The sequence below is a fragment of the Podarcis liolepis genome, assembly GCF_965112155.1.
Source record: "Podarcis liolepis genome assembly, chromosome: 6".
In the NCBI taxonomy this organism is placed as follows: domain Eukaryota; kingdom Metazoa; phylum Chordata; class Lepidosauria; order Squamata; family Lacertidae; genus Podarcis; species Podarcis liolepis.
Genome location: NC_139559.1, coordinates 97,399,985 through 97,420,970, shown reverse-complemented (window position 1 = coordinate 97,420,970; position 20,986 = coordinate 97,399,985). Strand labels below are relative to the sequence as shown.

The window sequence follows — 20,986 nt, the reverse complement described above, 5'->3', positions numbered from 1 at the left end:
TACCTTCTTCTTTTCCTTGATGTTGTAATCAATCAGTTTTCTTCAACATTGCCCCTCCTTCAAAAACTCATTTCTAAGTACGCCACAACTTCATTTTGCCATTCCAAAACTGAAAGCACTCCAGTGTCGGGCCGCAACTTCTGCCTTATTTCCAGCACTTATCTCCTTTACTCCTTTCCAACCTTCTAACAAGCTGGTGTCTCTCCAAAACCATAATAAATCAAATTCTCTTTAGTAGGCAAAGGGATGTGGGTGGTGCTGTGGTATAAACCACAGAGCCTTAGGCTTGCCAATCAGAAGGTCAGTGGTTCGAATCCCCACGACGGGGTGAGCTCCCGTTGCTCGGTCCCTGCTCCTGCCAACCCAGCAGTTCGAAAGCACGTCAAAGTGCAAGTAGATAAATAGGTACCACTCTGGCGGGAAGGTAAACAGCGTTTCCATGCGCTGCTCTGGTTTTGCCAAAAGCGGCTTAGTCATGCTGGCCACATGGCCCAGAAAAACTGTCTGCGGACAAAAGTCAGCTCCCTCAGCCTGTAGGCAATGTCACAAATCATCATAGTATTTCACACAGTCTATTATTTCAAGTACTCTGTAAAGAAAATTATAGGTTCTTGTTGAATCCCTCTTGCATTTCATACATAGGTATAGTCCATTCAGTGAAGGCTTGCCGAATCATAGCACAGCAAATATAATGTAAATTTAATGTAAAAAGAGAACAAAGGCTCCCCTTCACTTACATAGCATTCCAATTACGATAGCGAGAGTCCCCTCCAGATCACCTTGGCACTCAGTGGCAGGTTCATTTAGCAGGTTATCTTTCTCCTTCATCCACAACATGTCTGTTTCTTAAGCCCAAATTCAGATCCATCCAAAACAGAAGTACCTCCACTCATGGTGACTGCATTGGGGAGTTTCCAATACGTACAGTGCTACGTACTCTGTGTCCCTGCCCTCGCATTCCATCAGAGCGAGAGGCAGTTATCGGACGATCCGTGAGTGAAAGCTCCCCCCCCTCCGGCCCTGGCAGGGGGGCTTGCAAGGATAATTACTCCCAGATTACTTAATTAACTGCACGGCTGGCATCCGCTATCTTCGGATCCGCTTTTCACCATGGCGGGAGCGCCTGAAGTCCAGCGTAATCTTAATTTAATCAGATACTGCATGTGTGTGTAGTTTTGTTTCTGATTGTTCTTATTCACCAAGAGTCCTTGGGAAGAGGGAAAATAAAAACTGAACTAATACAGTTATGGCTCTTCCAGTATTTACTGACCATTCTTCCTGATTTTCTTGCATAACAGGTATGTGGAGGTTAGTTTATATTTGGTTTTTGTTGAGCATTTGTTTTGATTTGTTTGCGGGGAGATTATATGACAACAAGCATTCAGTCCGATTTGCTTGCTGGGTGTTTATATAGGATCATATAATTGTCAAGTTGGAAGGGACTGTGAGGGTCATTTAGTCCAGGCATCCTTTGCTCAAGGTGGGGCTTGAACCACAACCCTGAGATTAATAGTCTCATGCTCTACCGACTGAGCTTTACGTGTCTTCCTGCTAGTCATTCATTCCACACTTTTCAATCCATTTCCCCACCAAACTTTCCTAACTGGGGGGGGGGGGTGTCTTTTTTAATGTGGATTTGTTGTGCTAGGGTGACAGAATACTTTAATCCATTTTAATTGCTGAAGACACAAGCAATGAATCGTATGTCGTGGTAAACCAAGGCTTGTGATTTGCTGCTCCCTTCTCTAGCATGGAGAGAGTAAAGCAGGGCTGATTCAGCAGCATGCAGTTGCGCCCTGCTAATTCTTGATAAGCCATAACTGTGCAGACACTATATTTCCCGTTTTATGAAAACATATAAGGAGGCCTGACAAATTAGGCTTCTAGTTTTATTGCTGTAAAACCAGGAAGCTTTTTTTTAAGTCCTTAATTAAACCATGTCTTATTGTTTTAAACTGAAATGATCCTGTATGAACCAATCCTTCCCCCATTCATAATGGCTTGTTCCTCAAGGTTGTGCTCTGTGGAATCATGCATCTAAGGAGGAAGTCCTTCCTTAAAAACATCCATATATAGCATTCCAGGATTTGTCATATTAAAATCCAGAACCTGTAGTGGGGCTAAGCAAACGAAGGGATATATGCAGAGGGGGGGGATGGGTTCAGGTGAGAGTGGCTCTTTCCTTTGTATGAGAGCATGACACATAGCTGTCAACTTTTCCCTTTTCCTGCGAGGAATCCTATTTGGAATAAGGGAATTTCCCTTAAAAAAAGGAAAAAGTTGACAGTGATGCCATGACATTCATTCACTCATGCTAGGGGAAGGGAAAATTAAATATTACACTTATGGATGGGGAGAATTCCGATTCAGATTTAGAAGTGAACCTATATATTTTGCAGTTTCTAAAACCCTACACAAACTGAATCACAACAATCCCTTGAAATTCAGACTTCTCTGAATCTTGCAGTGCCATTCTCCAGCCAAGCAATGCATCCAGAAATGAATATACTACAGTAAGGTAAAGGTAAAGGGAACCCTGACCATTAGGTCCAGTCGTGACCGACTCTGGGGTTGGGGCGCTCATCTCGCTTTACTGGCCAAGGGAGCCGGCATGCAGCTTCTGGGTCATGTGGCCAGCATGACTAAGCCGCTTCTGGCGAACCAGAGCAGCGCACGGAAACGCCGTTTACCTTCCTGCCGGAGTGGTAGCTATTTATCTACTTGCACTTTGACGTGCTTTCAAACTGCTAGGTTGGCAGGAGCAGGGACCGAGCAACGGGAGCTCACCCCGTCGCGGGGATTAGAACTGCCGACCTTCTGATCGGCAAGTCCTAGGCTCTGTGGTTTAACCCACAGCGCCAAACACACACACACACACACACACACACACACACACACACTGCTGAAAATATGTGGGTGAAAATTGAGCAAAAAAGTGTGTACATTAGAGAAAACGGCATACAAATGTGTGTATTAGGCAAAATTAGCATTGAAATACAATACTGAGGACTTTTAAAAATTTATTGAACATAAAAGTGGAAAAGAACAGGAAACAGAGAGAAACAAAAATTGAGAGATTAACCCATCCCTAACTTTATTCTCCCTTGGATAATAAAGCAATAGGGAGAAAACCTTTCCTCCTTCCTTGACAATGGGTGGTCCATTTTCACCCAAAGAGACCTGCTAAGGTGCCTACATTCAATGGGTCTGAGCACAGTGTAGCACAGCATAAACCCAGAGACTAAGATAAGGTTACCAGAATTTTTTTCCCAATGAATCCGGGGACACTTTTCAACTTCAATGGATTTTGTATGGGGACTGATTTGTAAATCTGGGGACTGTCCCTGGGAAACGGGGACGTATGGTAACCTTACTCTAAGATGCGCTTAAAGAAAGGGGCTTTTCAGTGTCCCACTGACACCTCATGGCCATCTGGCATCCTGATGGCTTCCACCTATGCTCTGCCACGAGGAAAGGCTTTTTGGTGTGGTGGTGTGTGTTTGGTAGTGGTGGTGGGTCATAACATTTAAAATGGCTTTGATTTCCCCCCTGTTAAGCTGAGAGATTATTGTCTTTGGACGCCTTCCATAGTAAAAGTGTGGAGTGCTTTTTCCTGGGTTTCATTTTTTATGCAGAGAGAGCCACAGAAATAAAAATGTATTTTGCAAAGGGCAGCAAAATCTCAGTCAGAAAGAAGATGGCCAGGGAAAGAACGGTGGGCAGTGTCAATATTACAGTTAACAACTGCGGAGCCTGGGTACAAATGAGTGAAATGGAAAAGAGAAAGGACCCCAGCAGGACCCTCTGTACCAGCTGGTGAGGCGGCAGCTCTCCATTGACGGAGAAAGTTCTGTGCAGTATCTGTATTCCACAGCTGTGAGAAATGCCCAGCCACCTCCCGTTCCATCTTGAACTTGTAACAAGAATGGGAGAAGAATAAACAACAATGAGGTCATTGAGCCATCCTCAGGTGGTTTATCCTTTCTATAGCATATTCATTGATGTTTTTTGTAGTCTAAATGCAAGTGATGAAGCTCCTCTTGGGAGACCAGACTCCTAGTGACTTGTAGACCTCATTGCTAAAAGATGTTGCCTGATAATGTTTCCCTTTGTGTAAACTTTTTACCGATAAGAAAGATGGATATATGACTCATTTTCTAAATAGTACATTTTGCATAATCAACTCTGTTGTAACTTGATACGTTAGCAAGCGGAGACCTGCAAAAAGTTGCATATATCACCCCCATACCTTCTGAGTAGCTATCCATCCTACCCCCCCCCCGCCACTCTTCCCCTTTTCTGTTTTCAGCTCCCCACTCCCACACAGAGGGCTGTTTTGTTCATTATCACTGTGGAAACCACACTGCTGGGAAACTGAGTTGCACGGAGTCCCTGCCACATGCTTAGCTGCTGATATAAATGTCTGCCCCCATGATAACTTTGTCAGGTCCGCTTCTCTATGCATTGGCCTGTAGGCCCACTTGGAGTCTTTCCCTCTGCTACAATCGTACACACACATTCTCCCCTGCATACTTGCCTCTCTTGCATACTTGGATTCTCTGTAACACATACACGCATGCATGCACATACACACGGAGGAGGAGGATAGGCGCCTGCAGCTGTGATACCACTGACCTCTGATGCTGCAGTGGCTTTTCTTCACGACTAGGCCAGATCATACATGCCCCAGCCCTGTTCTGGAGTGGAGGAGGCATCGACTTCTAACAGACGTATACGCTGAATTTGGCACTTCTGAACCAATGGGACTTTGCTTATTAAGGCATTTGCATACCACTTAATCATTAGTGTATCTATGCAGTCTTTTTAGGCCCCTGGCCTTTTTAGGTACCTGGCCTAAAAATTCATCAAACCAAATACTACCTTAAAATGCCTGCTGGAGTAAGAAAACTTATTTCCTATGCATCAGGTTCAGCAAGGAGGCTGCCTATCTAATCAGGAGCCAGTTCTGATTTGCTTGCATCACACTGCCTCTTGTATCAAGTGCCCCCTTTTGTTCAAGCTTTTTATGCATTGCCTTTTTAAAAAATCCCAGATAATTATATGTAAAATTATGCACAAAAATATGTAGAGTCAAGCCCCATGTGGTAGTATATTTTTGCTGTATAATTTTATTAGTGTTAATAATGTACCGTATTTTTCACTCCATAAGACGCACTTTTTTCTTCCTAAAAAGTAAGGGGAAATGTCTGTGCGTCTTATGGAGCAAATACGTGGTCCCTGGAGCCAAATTGCCCAGGTGCGAAAAGCAGATTATGCTTTTTTTTGGGGGGGGGGGGGAGATGGAAGTAGGTGTGGAAACAAAGCCGCTGATTGGCAAGCAATCGGGAGGGAGATAAGGCTGCTGCGGGAGGCGGGGAGGTAAAGACAGCGAAATTGCAAGGAGAGGAGACAGGAATACTAAAACAAGCAATGAGGAGAGAAATTAGAAGAAAAGGAGGAGCAAAAAACTGCTCCAGCTAAGGAAAAGACACTAAGGCAAACAAGAGGGAAAGGGGTGTTGAAAGGAAGCAGCTGATCAGAGGGAGATAAGCGATAAAGGAGGCTGCCTGGGAGGGGGGAGGTAAAAGCCCGTGGATCCTCAGGGTTTTTGCATTGGGTCACCCCAAATTCACCATCAGATCACATAGCATGTCCATGGCTACAGCCTGCACCAAAAAAATCACACATCCACTGTTTCGTGGGGCCGCAATGGCGGAAGAACATGGTTACAAAGCACAGGTCCACGTGGATTCTCAGGATTTTTGCATTGGGCTACCCCAAACTCACCGTCAAATCACATGTCTGTGGCCACAGCATGGACCACAAAAATCATACATCCACCGTTTCATTCAGAATCTTGTTTTTCTTGTTTTCCTCCTCTAAAAACTAGGTGCATCTTATGGTCAGGTGCGTCTGCAAGATTTTGCATGCCTATTGGCAGGTCCTTTTGTTTGGCAGACTGGCTTCTACAGCCTTACCAAAAAAGTACTAATTGCCTTTTCCCTTTTTTTTACCAATCCACCTGCCTTTAGATCCCTGTGTTAGCCAATAAAATGGGGAAAGCAACTTTTTAAAAGCTTCCATGGCTGGTACCTGAGAGCAGATTCTTACCTATGCGGCTATTCGTAGTTCTAGATTCCTGCAGAACAACAACATCATTCCCTTCCACATTTACAGTTGTTTGTGGGCCTTTGTCACCTGGTTCATTTTCTCTCTTTTAGTCAGCTTTGCACAGGCCAGTTCCAAAAGCTACTAAAACACATGATGTTCTTTGATTTCAGCAACTTGTGGATGAGGATCTAAACAGACTAACACAGTTTGAAAAACTTCAAGAAGTTAAAAGAATGAGTTTTCATGACAGCAAATAGCTTAGCAATAAAAATAGGACATGAATTGCAAGATATGGCATCTGTTCCTTGTGAGATGTGTGAACCAAGGAGTTTAATTAATAGTTATTATACAAATGGGACATCTTGACTTGAACATCATACTTCAAAATTCCAAAATGTCTTAATAAAAATACTTGGCTTGTTACATTGGTATCTCAGTTTTTTGGGTGGTCTCCCATCCAAAAACTGTCCAGGTTCATACTTGCTTAGCTTTACAGTTGGGTGTTTTCAAGACTTCTCTGTTTTAGACACATGTTATATCAAGCTTTTGTTGTTTGTGTTGATTTTGGCTTCATTTTAATCAGTGCAGCCAATTCTTGCTTCTTTCCTTCCTAAGTTTAGTTTCATTTTTGGAGGATATGTGGGGGGAGCCTTCTTCCAACCCTCCTGTTGCGAAGATAAAATAATGTGTAGTCTTTAGGCGGAACTAAACCCATAAACTACAAGGTTACTAAAAACGCAAGACCATTGCCAAGAAAAGCAACCCATGTCTAGTTTCTCCATAATGTGAACTATGTGATGTGACGTTACAGTGTCGTGAGTGTCCAGCATCAGGGGTAGGAACTGGTGGCCTTCCAGTGGTTGTTGGGCTCCAACTCCCATCAGCCTCAGCCAGCATGGCCAATCGTCAGAGATGATGGGACTTGTATCCCAGCCACATCTGGAGGGCCACATGTTTCCCACTCCTGTGCCACTTCATTGCAACATGGGAAACATATGGAATGATGATGTCATAGCACACATTTCACGACTACATATTTCAGAGGACAAGAGACATCAGGCATGGGGTTGCTATCTTCAGTAGCTATCCTGTGTTTTGATAGCATATAGCTGTAATGGAGCGGGTCTCTCCCACAGAAGTGAGACAACTCTGCCAGTCATTATCTCAGATTTATTGCTTAAACACGTGAATCACTGCAGAGCTCAGTCCTCGGCGTCTTCTCCCAAGTTTGCTGTTGCCAAGTCTGAGCTCCGCCTCTTCCTCCCCCAGCAACGAAACCCCCACTTTCTTTTTCCCGCCTCTTGCATATTCTCGTGAGTCTATGCGTTTTTGGACAGGCTGTTTCTGGTGCCTCTGCTGCTGAGCCTGAACTTGAAGTGACAGTTTGTGTTTCCCCCCTTGGACTCCCCCCTTCCTGCTCTTTGCTTCAGGTTACAGACTCCGCTAACCCAGAAATAGTATCTCAGGTTAAGAACTTTGCTTCAGGATGAGAACAGAAATTGTGTGGTGGCAGCAGGAGGCTCCATTAGCTAAAGTGATGCTTCAGGTTAAGAACAGACCTCCAGAATGAATTATGTTCTTAACCCGAAGTACCATTGTACACAGAGATTAGGTTTCTACTGCAGCTCGGCTGCCCTCCCTCCGTTTTACACTCCAAGCTTATCTCGTCTCCTTGGCTCTCAGGGCGCTCAGCCTCTGCTAGCTGCGTCTCGTCTCTCACAATAGCCTACCCCCCCCCCCCATTTTATCAAAATGCTCACAGTATACAGGTCATAGAATGCAACATTATACTGAATGGTTAAATCTGGGCTAACTTCAAGGGTCAGCCGTGTCAGGCACTAGAGGAGACCTGCACTCCAGCAAGATGCCTACCGCCAACTCCCAGAGCACCCATTGTACTACTGCTTCCCCTTTTGGATATTGCTGGCTGTTCACCTGCCCTCTCCAAGCAAGCGAGAGCGACAGAACATCAGACAGTGGCACAGGCTGGGCTGAGAGGGAGAGCAAGAAAACAGCCAGTGGTGAGAGGAGGGAGACCTGAGGGCATCTTGTCTAAGGTCTCCATAAAACTTGGAGCTGGGTTAACAGATCTTCTGGAGTTTAATAACATCCCCCAACCCTACTGTTTCCCCATTTATTTGCTCTTATGGGCTCAGAGTAGCTTTCATATGGTTCCCAGATGATCTCCCATCCGGCACCTTGAGGTACCAGACCTATTCAGTTTAATCCACAAAACTACGCCATGTACCTTCAGACCATTCCTGGGCACCCCCTATTAAAAAGTATACCGTATTTGGTTTCACTATGATTGCTCTCCTCTTGGCAGGGGTGTTTGATTAATTTCCCCTTGTTTCTTGCCTTTTGCCTAGGTTGAAGGGGACCAGCTGCCCCCAGGGCATACAGTCAGCCAATATGAGACGTGCAAGATCAGGACAATAAAAGCTGGCACTCTGGAGAAGCTTGTGGAGAACCTTCTAACAGCCTTTGGGGACAATGACTTCACCTACATCAGTATATTTCTGTCCACATACAGGGGCTTTGCATCTACAAAAGAAGTTCTGGAACTTCTCCTTGACCGGTAAGATTGAAAGGCTATTTCAAAAATAGTTTTAAATTATGCCATACAAACTGTCACAAGGGATTAACCATAACAGATTTGTAGATGCATGTAATGAGGTGAAGTTTGATTTTTGAATTATTGTTAACTTGAGTGACTTTTAAGATGTATTTTAAAGTAAGGGTCTACTACCACCTACCGTTTCAGTTCAACAATTAGCACTGGGACTACTTTGTGCCTTCATGTCACTTCATTTTTTATTCTGAAGAGAAAGTACAGGCTTTTAGCCCTCATGCTAGTAAGGGAAAATGGAACAATGAATTTGCTTCTGGGGCAGAGATTTAGTGTGGTGTATTTATGCCTGAGGGACGCGGGTGGTGCTGTGGGTAAAACCTCAGCGCCTAGGCTTTGTCGATCGCATGGTCGGCGGTTCGAATCCCCACGGCGGGGTGCGCTCCTGTCGTTCGGTCCCAGCGCCTGCCAACCTAGCAGTTCGAAAGCACCTCCGGGTGCAAGTAGATAAATAGGTACCGCTTACCAGCGGGAAGGTAAACGGCGTTCCGTGTGCTGTGCTGGCTCGCCAGATGCAGCTTCGTCATGCTGGCCACGTGACCCGGAAGTGTCTCCGGACAGCGCTGGCCCCCGGCTTCTTAAGTGAGATGGGCGCACAACCCTAGAGTCTGGCAAGACTGGCCCGTACGGGCAGGGGTACCTTTACCTTTACCTATTTATGCCTGACTTAGTCCTCAAATAGCTACATTTCCCCGCCTCCCTATCACTTCTGGAGTGCAGGTCGCTGCTTTGGAGGAATCACTCATACAATCCGAGGTGCTGCCAGGCTTGAGGGGCCTCCTGGAAGCAGCTCATCCAAAAGGCCCCCTCCCAAATTTGACCCTGCTCCCACTTAACCCTGCCAGCGTCGCCTTCACCCCAGCATTTATGCGTTCATGCACACATGCTCTACCTGCCTTCCTCTCTCATGCAAGTCCTTGCTTTGTGGCTAGCCCTCTCATTCCCTCCCCCTCACTTGGAGACTTAGTCAACAGGATGGCTAACAAGGGAGTTTGCTGAATCCAAGCCTACCGCTAGACTTACAGTGGTGCCTCGCAAGACGAAATTAATCCGTTCCGCGAGTCTCTTCGTCTTGCGGTTTTTTCGTCTTGCGAAGCACGGCTATTAGCGGCTTAGCGGCTATTAGCGGCTTAGCGGCTATTAGCGGCTTAGCGGCTATTAACGGCTTAGCGGCTTTAAGAAAAAGGAAACAAACTCGCAAGAACTCGCAAGACGTTTCGTCTTGCGAAGCAAGCCCATAGGGAAATTTGTCTTGCGGAACGACTCAAAAAACGGAAAACTCTTTCGTCTAGCAAGTTTTTCGTCTTGCGAGGCATTCGTCTTGCGAGGTACCACTGTAGTTTTAAACTTGCCCTTGTGCAAAGAGAGTGCAGTGAACTCAGCCACTCAGATGCTATCCCTACAGCTGCAGAGCCTTCTCTGGTGTCCTCATTCGTTCTGCTGCCCCAGAGGCGGCATTTGAGCGGCTGAGCTTTCTGCCACTTCTCTTTGCACTGTGGGAAGTTTTACAGTTAAAGTAAAATGACAAAGCAGCTGCTTCAGGTAGTAGGAGCAGTGTTTTCTAGCCCAGTGCTGCTTGCTAGCCGCTGACAATTATTTGGGGGCCTTGGACTTATTGCCTGCTAGTCTGATGGCAATGGTGGCACTGATGACAATATGGGAAGTAAATAGTCTACATCTGTCATTTGTCTTTTACAGAAAGAAAAGTGAAGCATGCTTAAGCAGAGAAATAAAGTTACTGGGAATAGTCACCCAGTTTTCCCTTTCCAAGAAACCAAGATGTGTGTTTGTGTGTGTGCGATCTCTAACACAGAATGCCCAGCAACTCACCAAATGGAAATCCTCGGGATTACAACACTTAAAGTGGTGTGAAACCAATATAATTTTGAACTGCAGTTAGGGTTTCTGTTTCCTGTTCTTTAATTTGCAGGGAGCTGCTCTGACAGTGCAAGCTGTATGCTTCTGTTCACGTTCTCCTTTGCAGGCAGGCACACTTCGGTCACACAGTCAAAGAGGACAACTAAACTTGCCTCTTCGTACAGACTGCTTTGCCAGCTTCACAAAATCCGTGTGATTTCCTGTGGTTTGTGCTGTAAATCCAGAGTTGAAAGTGAACAAGATTTTAAAAACAAAACACCAGGAACCAATCCCTTACAGATTCTGTACAAGGGGCCACTGTTAAGGATGAATTTTCACTGCAAGCCATGGCTTTCAATTTCCTTTTGAGGGACATCTTGCATTGCAAGGCAAGGGGGTGGTTTGTATGCTGTTCTCCTGAGCAAGGCTGAGCTTCCTGTGGGGAGGTCTGCTTTAGTCATGGCTGGCTGGCTGAGGCACAGAATTGGGGGTGGCTGAGGGAAGCTTGTAGTGCAGCTGTTCATTGTTGTTCCTACTTTGTAGTTTAACAAAGAACATCAGTTTGCAGACTGCCAATCGAGCACTTTCATAAAACGCAAGGCTATATATAGTATGTGCACTCCCTTCAAACAGGGGTTTGACTGTCGGTGGAAAGGTGAAAAGAGAAGTACTTTTACGGTGACTGGACCTAAGCAACTACCCAACAATTGTGGGCTTGGTAGCTTTGGGTCCAAATTCAAAGTTGTAACATGTTGGGGGTTTTCTTTATAATTAACAAAATGCAAGGAGGTTGTATGTTTCGAGTGGGGTGGCAGATACATGGCTTCTGTTAGCAGAACTAAGGATTAATTCATGACCCCAGTTGAGGAGGGTCACCAGCTTGCCTTTGGCGGTGGGCTTATGGGGAGGGTCTTTCTGGGACCTGCTGTTTTGTTTTGTTTCCTCCATTTTTAAAGCAGCGTAGCAGTATGCTACAAACCCAGAAAAAATCTTTTTTTAAAAAATGAAATAGTGAAAAAGCAAAATAATGCCTCAACACATACCAAATCATAATTGTTAAATCAACATTTTAAATAGAATTGAATCATTCTACAAAGTCAGTAATGGCTCTGTTTAAAATATATTTAATCTTTTATAGCAAGAGGCTGGGTGAGTTTGTTGGTTGTTGTTAATATTAGAATATTTCTTAATCTTCACAGCCATCCCTTAGACATCCGGCAGAGCATGAGACTCTTAATCTCAGGGTTGTGGGTTTGAGCCCCACATTGGATGAAATCTTCCTGCTTTGCAGGGGGTTGGACTAGATGACCCTCGTGGTCCCTCCCAACTCCACAATTCTTTGATTCTATGATCCCACTAATAAACAATAATGACCCCACTTCTGTTTCTAGGTGTAATGATAAAATCTGTGTCCCTTTAAATAATAATTCCTTCTGTGAATTTAAAATTAAATCTCTCTGGAATCTTAAACGCACTTACTTGGGAATAAGTTTTATTGAACTCAGTGGGAGTTCTTTCTTCTGCATAAATGTGTATAGGTTTGCATAGTAAGTTATTTTATAGCACTTAACAAATATCCCTGAACCATATGAAGTAGAAAATCCCTTAATTTATATTCTCTTCAGTCATAATTTGAACCAGCTCCATAAAATGCCCTTAATAGTTCTGGGGTTAAATGCTACCACAATGGGTTTTAAAGAAAAAGAAGTCCCACTTTTTATATTTATATGCAGCTTTTTCTTCTAGAAATGATGCACTGCACAAAAGTGGAAACCAATAATATTCAAACAGTCTCATATTAAGTGGTTCAGGGATAGCAAAACAAAACATCTGTTTTACGAAGTTTCTCTGTGAGACTCTTGGCAGAGAAGAGACTGTGAGCAGGTTCAGTTAGTGAGCCCCACAACAGAAGCCTGCACAAGGACTTCCACTGTTGCAATGGGGCTGCCCCCCCTCTGCCCCCTCTCCCCACGCCCCTGAAATTGGCTGGTGGGGGCCAGGAGAACCCATGGAACAGAACAGCGCAAGGCAGGAGAAGAGGGTGGGTCATTCCATTTCATGGGGCTCCTTAGGGCCCTAAGTAATGTTAATCAAACTGTGATAAATGGCCAACGGTAAGAATCATATGACTTCCAAAGCATTCTGCCATATAAATGCAGTCAGTAAAGAGGCCCCTTCCCACAGGCTTTATGGGCAGACAGGCAAAAAAGAGTAAAAAAAATGGTGAGAATCACCATAGGAAATGAAATTAAGAGAAATTAACTAATGGGTAAAAGCTAATTTCTTCAAATTCAGGCTAAGAACCAAAAACTGATGGGGACAAGTTCTAATCTCAGGAAGCAAGGCATTCCAGAGATAAGGTTAAAACAAGGGAGGAGGGTCAGATTTGGGGTTTGACAAGAAGTCAAATACCTTTAGAGAGGGAAGTATAAAGAGAGCAAAAAGATAAGGAGCCAGAACTTGCAGACATTTCTAAGTTAAAATAAGTTTATTAAACCCTATTGGGAAATCAAATCAGTGTAGAGCAGTAAGGAGAGGGAAAGCATGGGGTTAATAGGAAGAGGAGGAGGAGGAAGGAAGGGACTTTCAGAAGTTTAAAATTGAGGAGAAATCAGGTTGACGGTAAGGATAGGAAAGACCATCTTTCAGAGCATTGCAAGGACAGGGGGTATAGGCAGATTGTGAGAATTAAGCGGAATAGTTATAGTATCAGTTTGAAAGAAAAGGCTGCATACACATTTACCTGTGAGTGAATCCTATTGAACTCTACAGGTGTTCCAAGATTTAGGGACGTCTCCGTGTGTCTCCTCCTCCTCAGACATCCACATTAATATGGGTAGCTGGGCAATGGCCAGGAAGAGCCATGTGGCATCAGGGGGAGTGGAAAGAGCAGGACCCTGGGCAGCTGGGTTTCCTGTGATTATTTCATAATAAGAAGTATGTCTCCATCAGAGGCAGATGGATGTTGACTGTGAAGGAACAGGACACCCTTTGTTGCCGCCATAGAACTTGTAAAGCATTGTGCTTTTAACTGAGTGAAACAGCACCACCACCTTCTCTAAATTTCCAGCTTTTTCTCTAGCCCCTTTATCTGCAGAGATACATGGAGAAATCCAAAATTGAGTTAAAATGAGCTAAAATGCAGGGCTTTTTTGTAGGCATAATCTGTTTCGTTTCTCAAGATGCAAGGCAGATTGTCAGATGTTTTCAGGACAGGACACATTTTTTAAAATTAAAGGCCTCCAGCCTTAAGGTCTTTGGGGAGCCAGAGGGCACAAGTAAAGGGGTGTGTGGCAGTCTTTGTATTAGCAAAGCTGGATATTATTTTTTAAGTGGTGTGCCAGGTAAAAGTCAGCTGGAACAAAAACTGGGTGCCATTATCTAGTGTTTGGAGGACACTGAATGCTGAAATGGTGAAGTTTCTGCCAGATAAAAGAGTACTGGAGAACTGAAAAGCTTGCTCCCTGTTGTGCAATATTTTTGTTAGTCTTACTAATGGAATTTCCCTATTGTGGAATTCGTTTTTTTAATGAGTCAGCACAGCTACCTGTGCTTTTCATAACAGGGAAATGTGCAAGCTGTGTTTCTGTTTTTCTATTGGCGGATGGAGAGGGAAAGTGGGGAAGAAGGCTGGATCTGAAGCTTGCTCCAGAATCCATTTACCTGCTTAAACTCTTGTTAAAGTTGAATTTCTAAAACTCCAATCCTCTACTCACTTACAGTATGAGGAAGCAAGTCCCCAAGGAGGTTTACTTCTGGTTAGTCTTGTATAAGATTGCATTCTAAGTAATTTTAACCATATCAGACATACTTAATTTTTTTGCTATCCCACACTGAGTTATAAAGGCCCACCTGCACACCTGGAAGTTCTTTCACTATAGAATTTTGTACTACAGTCCTGCTTTGTTCCTCTTGATACAGTTCCTAATCTGAAAATCAAAATTGCCTCAGTCATGAGACTTTAATTGGTAGAACAGGCTTTAGGGAGCAACTTGTTAGCATTTCTCTTTCTATTATACACAAATGGGGCATAAAAGCAGGGTTTGTTATCCTTGCAATGCAGTTGATGCAGCTTCAAATGATGATTTGGTCATCCACCTTACCTGTCCTCCTGGTACTTCAGGTGGGCTATCAAGTTTTTAAAATATGTTTCCTGAAAGTGCCACTTATATGTTCATACAGTTCTAAAGTAAAGGTAAAGGGACCCCTGGCCATTAGGTCCAGTCATGAATGACTCTGGGGTTGTGGTGCTCATCTCGCTTTATTGGCTGAGGGAGCTGGCATACAGCTTCCGGGTCATGTGGCCAGCATGACTAAGCCGCTTCTGGTGAACCAGAGCAGCGCACGGAAACGCCGTCTATCTTCCCACCAGAGTGGTACCTATTTATCTACTTGCACTGTGATGTGCTTTCGAACTGCTAGGTGGGCAGGAGCAGGGACCGAGCAACGGGAGCTCACCCCGTTGCAGGGATTCGAACCGCCGACCTTCTGATCGGCAAGTCCTAGGCTCTGTGGTTTAACCCACAGCACCACCCATGTCCCGCAGTTCTAAAACTCACTCTTTAAAACAAAGTGGCCAAATTGCCTGATGAAAGTAGATTCATTATGTCACAGGTGCCAGCCAGTCAAAGTTGTGCACAGACAGAATCTGATGCAAACTGGTAACTGATATCACCCTAATTTGAACTTGGAGAAAATTTGTCTTTATTGCAGTGTGCTTCATGGGTGTAGCCAAAGGGAGGCAGGGAGGGGCAGCTGCCACCCCCATCAAGTAAAACAGAAGGAATACTTAACTGACCAATCACAATGGTTCTGCCCCCACTAACAAAAGTCCTGCCCCCCCCAACAAAAGTCCTGGCCGCACCCATGGTGTGCGTCTATAGTTGTCTTACTTCTCAATAGTGTTTCATTTGCTCTCAACCTAAAATAATTCTATTTCACTTCATTCTAGCTCATGTTTTCTCTTACATATCCCTCTGCAAATTTAGGGGTGCTTCATGACATTACGTAGCAGCCTTGGTATGCCACTGACTCTGCACTAGACAAAGAACCCTTGGCAGGGAACCACAGCTAATCCCCACAGTCTGAAGCAACCCTTAATAAAGAAAATGTTCTGGTTTGTCAGCATGGAAGATTCTTTACCATGTAGTAGTTTTGAGAACAAGTTATTCTCTAATTGCATGCTGCATTCTTTGATTCATATACAAATGTGGGAGGGGGGACCCTGTAGCTCAGTGGGCGCAAGCAAGGCATGCTCTTTCCCTCCTATTTCTCCTCAGTGTGACATGGAAAGCTCAGGTCCTGCTGCCAGCAGAGAGTGCCTCAATACCTTAAGTTCATAGCACACAGTCTTCTCACAGCGGGAGGCCCCAGATACACTAAACAGACATTAAGTACTGTCCATTTAGTACTGATTCATACCCAATGCACTTTACAACAGAAGAAAGTGATGCTGCAGAAAAGGGATAAAAAAATGTTCAAAGTTGAATCATTGTCAGACACACATTGCTTACTTGATACAAAATGCATAACTATATGAAACATGGATGGGGAACCTGCAGCCACACGCAGCCTGATGTTGATGAGCAACTCCCATCATCCTTGACCATTGGTCATGCTGGCTGGGACTTATGGGGAGTTGGAGTCTGACAACATTTGGAGAGCCACAGGTTCCCCATCTCAGATATATTGCATATGTAAGCATGTAATAATAAAGATACATAAACTGCAGTGAAAGTATGTTAATGTTAATTCAAATTCTGCATTGGTTAGGAAAGTTAGTACCAAGCTCTTCATTCCTTATTTATATAATTGATTTGCTACATTAGCTTTTAGAAGTTTGCCTGCTGTTTGTGGAAGTCTTTTAAGCACTTATTTTATGCATTGATGCTTCCCTGGAGTCCTTGGAACAGTCAGAAATAATATATAAATGAATATTTACAGTCCTGTAAAAGGAGCTCTAGAAAGCATGGATGTTTTCATATTCCTGATGGAGAGTTTGTGTAATCAGGTCTTTTAAATATTTATGTAAAAAAGAGTTCACATTTGGAACTACTGAACTATCTACCTGGCTTAGTAACCTTCATGAGATACTGATGGCCAAGAAGCAGCTGGGGGGGGGGGGGACAAGAGAAAGAGGAAAGGCTGCATTTCACTTTTTTCCTGCCTTTCAGCTCCTTAGCTGGTCCTGTGGCAGCAGCCTTCCAGTGGTGTTGAACTTCCTGTTATTTGCTAGTTAGGGAGCAGGGGAGTTTTTAATCAGCTCTTAATATCGGATTCCTTAAACATGGCTCTCCCCTCCACCCACCCTTTTATTTTTAACCACTGCCTACAGTTTATATTTTCCTGTTGCATTTAGATATGGAAACCTGGAGATCTCAAACTGTGAAGAAGATGGGAGCCAGAACTCTGCTGAGACCAAAACACTACTCAGGAAGTAAGTGTCGCATTTCTCTGAACAGCAAAAATCACAGCCAGAATGGAATACTGAGAAAAGGATGTGGTCAGCTAGTCCTTGGTAAACTTTACATCAATCGGCTTATTGCGTGCTCAGCTGCAGAGCCTCCACCACCCTGGGGCAAGGGCTCTGCCTGCAAAGTTTAGGTGGCCTAACAGGGATTTTGTGCAGAGTAGCTGTTTTTTAAGGAGAGTAAGGACATGAGAAGCTGTCTAAGGGCATCCAGAATGGCTTGGGGCAGGCGGGATGTTTGTTGCCTGGTGTCCAACTCAATGCCCAGGTAAGACAGGGAAGTGCCAGGACCTTCTGTTTTTTCCGCTGCTAACGGAATGCCAAAGTCAGCAGCCATCTGTTGGAATAAATACAACACATCCTGACAGGAATCTGAACCTGTTGGGCCAATAATCACCTACTGTATTTTTTGCACCATAACACTCACTTTTTTCCTCCTAGAAAGTAAGGGGAAATGTCTGTGCGTGTTATGGAGCGAGTGCCTATGGGTGGTGGTGGGGATCTGCTGCAGTCGTGAGCAGTGGATCCATGGTTCCCCTTCCTTCCCTCCTCCGTGGCTCACTTTGAAACAGCAAAGCGGGAGAAGAGCCACTGAGTGGGGAGGAGAGAGGGACAGAGAGCCTGCTTGCTTTAAAGGAGCAAAGCGGGAGAGGAAAGGAGCCTTCTCCCCCTCTTCTTCATTATTAGCAGCATCCTTCTCCACACACCCCATGCGTGCTCCTTGTCCCTTGAGTGCTTTTTCTTCCCTCCCCACTTAAAACATGGTTACAAAGCACGGATCCACAGGATTTTTGCACTGGGTCACCCCAAATTCACCATCAGATCACATAGCATGTCCATGGCTACATCTTGCACCAAAAAAATCACGCACCCACTGTTGCCTGGGGCCGCAGTGGTGCAAAAACGTGGTTACAAAGCATGGATCCACATGGATCCTCAGGATTTTTGCACTGGGCTACTCCAAACTCACTGTCAGATCGCATGTCTGTGGCCACAGCATGAACCACAAAAATCATACACCCACTGTTTCGTTTAGAATATTTTTTCCCTTGTTTTCCTCCTCTAAAAGCTACGTGCGTGTTATGGTCAGGTGCGTGTTATAGAGCGAAAAATACGGTAAATAATGTGTGATATGCCTGGAACAGGACTTAAGCTTAGTGGCCCATTCTACAAATGTGCTGAAGGTTTCAAAGGCTGTGCATGTGATAGAGCACCCCATAGGCATTGCCTTATCCAAGTGCCATTGATCCTGGAATTTGAAGCCTAGCAGGTGAAAGTCACTAGGATGAACAGGAAGCAGGCGGAAGGCCAACTCCATGTTACACTTTGCGAGCAATGCCCCACACCCACACTCCTTGATCAGCTTCATCACATGCTCAAAGGAGGCCTAACACACAGTACACAATTCCTGAGGGATGACGTCATTTACTGAGCCCTGTTTTGGATGGGACAGATTGTTAATCATGTGGAACTCACTGGGCGTCTTCTTGGGAGCAATGGCCAAAGGTGATACATTGAGGTTATCGAATGGAGCATGAGAGAACGGGCCCACTATTCTGCCTAATTTTTCCCCTTTAGAATCTTACACCATGCCACCTCTGGCATTTCCCTGACCGATTTTTGAATAGATGAGTTAGAGGGAGGAGGACACCTGCAGCTGGCATACGGAAGCCCTTGCTAAAACCTTTTACCAGTTATTCTACGGCCGCTTTTATCAGGATACAAGTGAAGAAAGGGGAGCATGGCAGGTAGGGAGACAGATGCAGCAAGAGAGGCACCACGTCGGGCCACAACCACCGCTCATCGAGGAGGTACATTAAGCAGCCATTACATAAAGGAAGGCCACAACTTTGTTGCAACTGTGCAAAGGGGTAAACACTAGAAGCGCTGATTGCCACAAAGGAAGCCAAATGCAGGGACCACTGCGTGAAGAGGTTTATGAAAAGCAAGATAGCATTACTGATCCTACTAAAGGTTAAGAGCACAAGCTTATGCATGTCTGCTCAGACCTATGTCTTATTAAGACCCTTATAATTCTCTTGGGAGTTCCACTTCATCTAATGGTACATGAAAATACGGATGCTTCCAGATGGGAGTTGATTATGGAATCGGTGGTGCTTATGTCCACAGGTCTTTAGTTTTGGTTTGGTTTTGTTTTGCAGTATTTAAACAAGGCTGTGATCATCAAAGTGCCAACAGAAATGACTTCCTCTTTAAACATTTCATCCAGATTTCCCCTTACCAAGGAAAATCCAATAGGTACATAGGAACATAGCAAGCTGCCTCATACAGAGTCAGGTAATTGGTCCTTCTGACTCAGGACACCCGTGCATCTCAGACTGTCTGCTGTGAGGACAAGCAGTTTACTTTCTCTAGTGGGCCCTGGACTGGAAGCATATTTGGTCACGGAAGTGTCCCACCCAACCTGGGCTGTAGTGGAGTCAGGGACCAGCACTGGGCTGTGGACCACCACTCTGAGCAGCCCTGACCAGCAGTGGCTCTCTGGATTCAGACAGGTACTGAACTTGGGGCCTCCTGCATTCAAAACAGACACTCTTACCACTGAGCTACTGTCCTGTATAACCAATTACACATTGGTAGTCACTGCTGATACAGAAGCATGTTGGCACATTTTGCAGGATTGGTGGTATGTCATGCGTCTGGTGGCTGTCCTCTATTGCCACACTTGTTTGTGCCTTACAATCTAACCATTTTGTTTCTGGCAACTGCCAATATTGGAATCCTATTTCTATTTATTGTTGCATGTTCAGGTTGGGAGAGAGACTCAGGATCTCCATGCTGTACATGTGTAGTTGTGGTGCCTCATTTGTTTTGGGGAGGCTTGGTCCTGGGAGCCAGTGCAGCAGAGTCCTTGTTTGGCTGTCTGGCATGTTCTGCTTGGCTCACAGGGTTCTGCTGCTTGGAAGCCGGGACCAGACTGGGTTTCCCGTTGTCAATCCAAAGGTGGAAGGACTGGCTGCAACCATGACGCTTGCCACCAATCTGCTTTGCAAGCAAAATAAAATAAAATAAAATTGTTTGCCGATTTGCACCAGCAAGTGATCACTACTGTTTTGAGCCCATGTTTTCACCTTCAGGTAGTCATGCTAAATGTTGAGACTACCGTCCCCAAGGGCTGCATTTGCATATCATGATAAACTGTCTTATCCTGACTGGAGTGAGCCTGCTCTTCTTGAGCTCATGTGCTCTCCTCTCCCCTCTCCTGCTCAACAGCCACAAGGAAGGAACTTGGAAGCTTTTGCTTCTGCTTTCTGTTAACCCTGGTTTTTCATACTGTTCAAACCCAACTAACTGCAGTTAGTCGTAGCTACTGTTTGCTTGAAACAAGGCAACTTAAAACCAAGGCTTGTTTAAATAACCACAGTTAAAATTAACCACAGTTTAAAGTTTAGGCATAATTCTAGAATGTGGTTATTTTATTTATTCATTAAATGTGTATACCGCCAGTTCACAACAAAAAATACAAAATGAGACCACAAAATACACTATACCACACTGACTCTAAAACTTAAAATCCTGACAGTAAGAATAAAACTAGGGGTGGGAGTGTCTATTTCAGGATCTGAAGAGGCTTATATTCTGTCTTTCTCACCTTTCCAGAAAGAATAGTATGGCTTCAGGCAAATGGATTAACCTTTCAGGCCTTGAGAAATGTACCATCTTGGCATATACCGGTACACTGTGTTTTCCTGTGTAGATCTGACTAGCTCTGTTCTTCTCCCTCTGTCCTTTTGTTATGAAGTACTTTGTATCACACGAGACCATTTAAACCTTGTCAGATATGCCTGGGAGACATTAGCATAATATTGCGGGTACATAAACTGGCTGATAGCCAAAAGGGGCCTGGGCGTGACTCCAGACTGAGCCACTGATTCCTGTCTGACCTTCGTATGTTTTGG

General features: G+C 44.6%; 2 protein-coding genes across 6 annotated transcripts in view; one reads left to right on the top strand and one right to left on the bottom strand.

Annotated features, from left to right (window-relative positions):
- The window catches only part of DARS2 (aspartyl-tRNA synthetase 2, mitochondrial), a 1,012,941-nt gene that overhangs the window by 205,703 nt on the left and 786,252 nt on the right, over positions 1–20,986 (bottom strand). The gene's annotated exons all lie outside the window — the stretch shown is intronic.
- The window catches only part of RGL1 (ral guanine nucleotide dissociation stimulator like 1), a 122,912-nt gene that overhangs the window by 66,723 nt on the left and 35,203 nt on the right, over positions 1–20,986 (top strand). For 4 of the 5 annotated variants that reach the window (XM_083507115.1, XM_083507117.1, XM_083507116.1 and 1 more), the window contains 2 exons: positions 8,481–8,689; positions 16,956–17,033. In XM_083507115.1, coding sequence (XP_083363241.1) covers positions 8,481–8,689; positions 16,956–17,033 — 287 coding nt within the window. Of the gene's footprint in view, positions 1–8,480; positions 8,690–16,955; positions 17,034–19,285; positions 19,583–20,986 lie in introns of those variants that run through there. The other variant, XM_083507119.1, reaches the window with a different exon arrangement.